This window comes from Eurypyga helias, unplaced genomic scaffold, assembly GCF_000690775.1.
Source record: "Eurypyga helias isolate BGI_N326 unplaced genomic scaffold, ASM69077v1 scaffold13360, whole genome shotgun sequence".
Lineage (NCBI taxonomy): Eukaryota > Metazoa > Chordata > Aves > Eurypygiformes > Eurypygidae > Eurypyga > Eurypyga helias.
Window position 1 is genome coordinate 12,561 of NW_010226349.1, and position 2,412 is coordinate 14,972.

General features: G+C 45.8%; 1 protein-coding gene across 1 annotated transcript; it reads left to right on the top strand.

Annotated features, from left to right (window-relative positions):
* Positions 1–1,665: 1,665 nt before the first annotated feature.
* On the top strand, positions 1,666–2,178 carry MSGN1 (mesogenin 1). The gene has a single exon (XM_010152768.1). The coding sequence runs from the start codon at positions 1,666–1,668 to the stop codon at positions 2,176–2,178; it is 513 nt and encodes a 170-aa protein (XP_010151070.1).
* Positions 2,179–2,412: the final 234 nt, after the last annotated feature.

Genomic DNA, 2,412 nt, shown 5'->3' on the forward strand with positions numbered 1-2,412 from the left:
TGTCTATGCTGAAATACCTCACTTTTTGGTTTTCTTATTATCTCAGCATAAACCCAGTAAGTGTCCCACAAGCCGCTTCCCAACATTTTGATCCCAAACTCTTGAAAATTAGCAAAAGCCTTCCTGATGACTATGATGAGTATTGATTCTTTTTTTCCCCCTGTGAGTGGTTGTAGTGAGGATTTCACAGTCAAAAAAAAATAGTGTAGTCCAGAAAGCTCCAGCTTCCTTCGGCTATGTGCCATTCGGAGGCATTCCCCCTTGTTTCAGCGTGGATCATGGTGCACACAGAGATCATCACACAGAAAGAATTTCTAAATGAATCCTACTTTTCTTTTTCCTCCACGTTGGCACTCTTTCTCCCCTTATTTTCATTACATATTATATTTTGCTTCCATTATGGGCTGATACAACGTTGTGGCTGGCAGCCGTGCTGCTCAGTAGAGCTGCAGAGCTCAGTAGTTTCAGTCAGTTTTCCTGGCTCTCCTAATGATTTGCTGTGTCATTTTGGGCAAGTTACTGCTTGCCTCTGCTTATCCATTTCCCCAGACTAACAGACATCATTAATCATCACTGTAAGCTGTTCTGAAGCCTAGAGATGAAAAGTGATCATTATCAATACTATTAATTTATAGGATATACATTTTCACTTGAACTGCCTAACATATAACTTCACTGTTGCATTGAATCAGGGCTGGAAAAGGTTTTGTTTGGCAAAAGAATGGGTTTCTAGAGGTAGAAAATTTTTTAGAAGTAGATTCTAGTCCTCTTTTACACAGTCTCATCTGTATACTTCTTTGAATGTAAAACTTCTGTCTGGGCTCAAAGTTTATAGACTGTTTATTTTATTTCTCAAACCCATTTTAAAAAAAAAATACATTTTCTTGTTTCTTTTTTTAAATGGAGCTTTGACTTTAGTTACAATTCAGATTTCACTTTTCATTTCCCAGTCATGATTTAAAATAGCAAATGAATCTACAGACTGCAGGGAATACACTGCCGTTCTTTTTTTCCTCCTTTCTCCTGTTGAAAACCAAAGTGATCAACAGAGAAGCCACAAACTCATGAGAAGAGAAATCCAAAGAGCTATAACACACAAATCCAAACCAACCATCTTTGACTTTCGTGCTTAAGATGCAGATGATGAGAGACTACTTCAGCAGCAGCCAGCATGGATTAAATCATCACTGCTGTAGTGCCATCACCTTCAGTTACGCAGAAATCGGGGCTCGATAGCGTAAATTCAGTGTATGTTTGCCGTCGTTACCTTTAAATTCTACATGTCTGTAAATTGTTTTGTAAAATGGTTAATTTTCTTTTTCCTCTCTCACTACTTATCCCCCCAGTGCAATGTTACACATAGATGTGCAGCCTTAATTGGTTTAGTTGCAAGAAGATAATCTTTTTTTCCCCCTTTCTCGCTGTTGCCTGTTAGCTTAAAGGCTTTTTAGCTGAAGGTTGATAATTATCACTGAGAAGAAACTAGCACATCAGGAGTTCATTTTCCATCTTAGCACTTGTGGTGCTCCTTTGAACTCCTCTCGCCAAACCCACGTTCCCACTTTGTCACTTTCCTTCCTCCATCATAAAAAGGTCTCGGCAGCCGGCGGCTCCAGCCTTTGCTGGCGGGCAGAGGGCATTGCTTCTCCTGAGCGCTCCTCCGGCATGGACAAGTTGTACGAGACGTTGATAAACATGGAAGACGCTTTGGGTTCGGAGCACTCCGTCTGCTTATCATCCTGGGACTGGAAAAGCAGCACCGGGTCTTTCGAGCCGCACTCCACCTCTTCTCCGCACAGCTTGTCCCCAACACCTTCCTTCGAATCCTACTCCTCGTCCCCTTGCCCAGCGGTGACGGAGACCCCCTACAGCAGCGGTGACAGCCTGGTGGGCTACAGCCTGGTGGACTTCCCCGCCGCCTACCTGCCCAGCCCCGGGCAGGCTCGGCTGCCCAAGGGCACCAAGGTGCGGATGTCTGCCCAGTGCAGGAGGAAGGCCAGCGAGAGGGAGAAGCTGCGGATGAGGACCCTGGCCGACGCGCTCCACACGCTGCGCAACTACCTGCCCCCCGTCTACAGCCAGAGGGGACAGCCCCTCACCAAAATACAAACCCTGAAGTACACCATCAAGTACATCAGCGAACTGACGGAGCTCCTCAACAGTGTCAAGCGGGCATAGACCCCACCCGGAGCACCCTCCCCGGCGCGCCCAGGGCCTTTATAAACAAAAACCAGAAAAATTCCTTCCCCCCTGGAGAACGGTGGCGTGGGATGCATGAGGAAGACGGAGCGAGGGGAGGAAGAACAAGGGCTGCAATTGTACATAGGACGCGATGCTGGAAGGTGATGTAGGATTGCCTAGAAACCTGAGCTGCAGGTTGCTGAGACAGAAGTCTTGCTTTTTGCTTTTTTA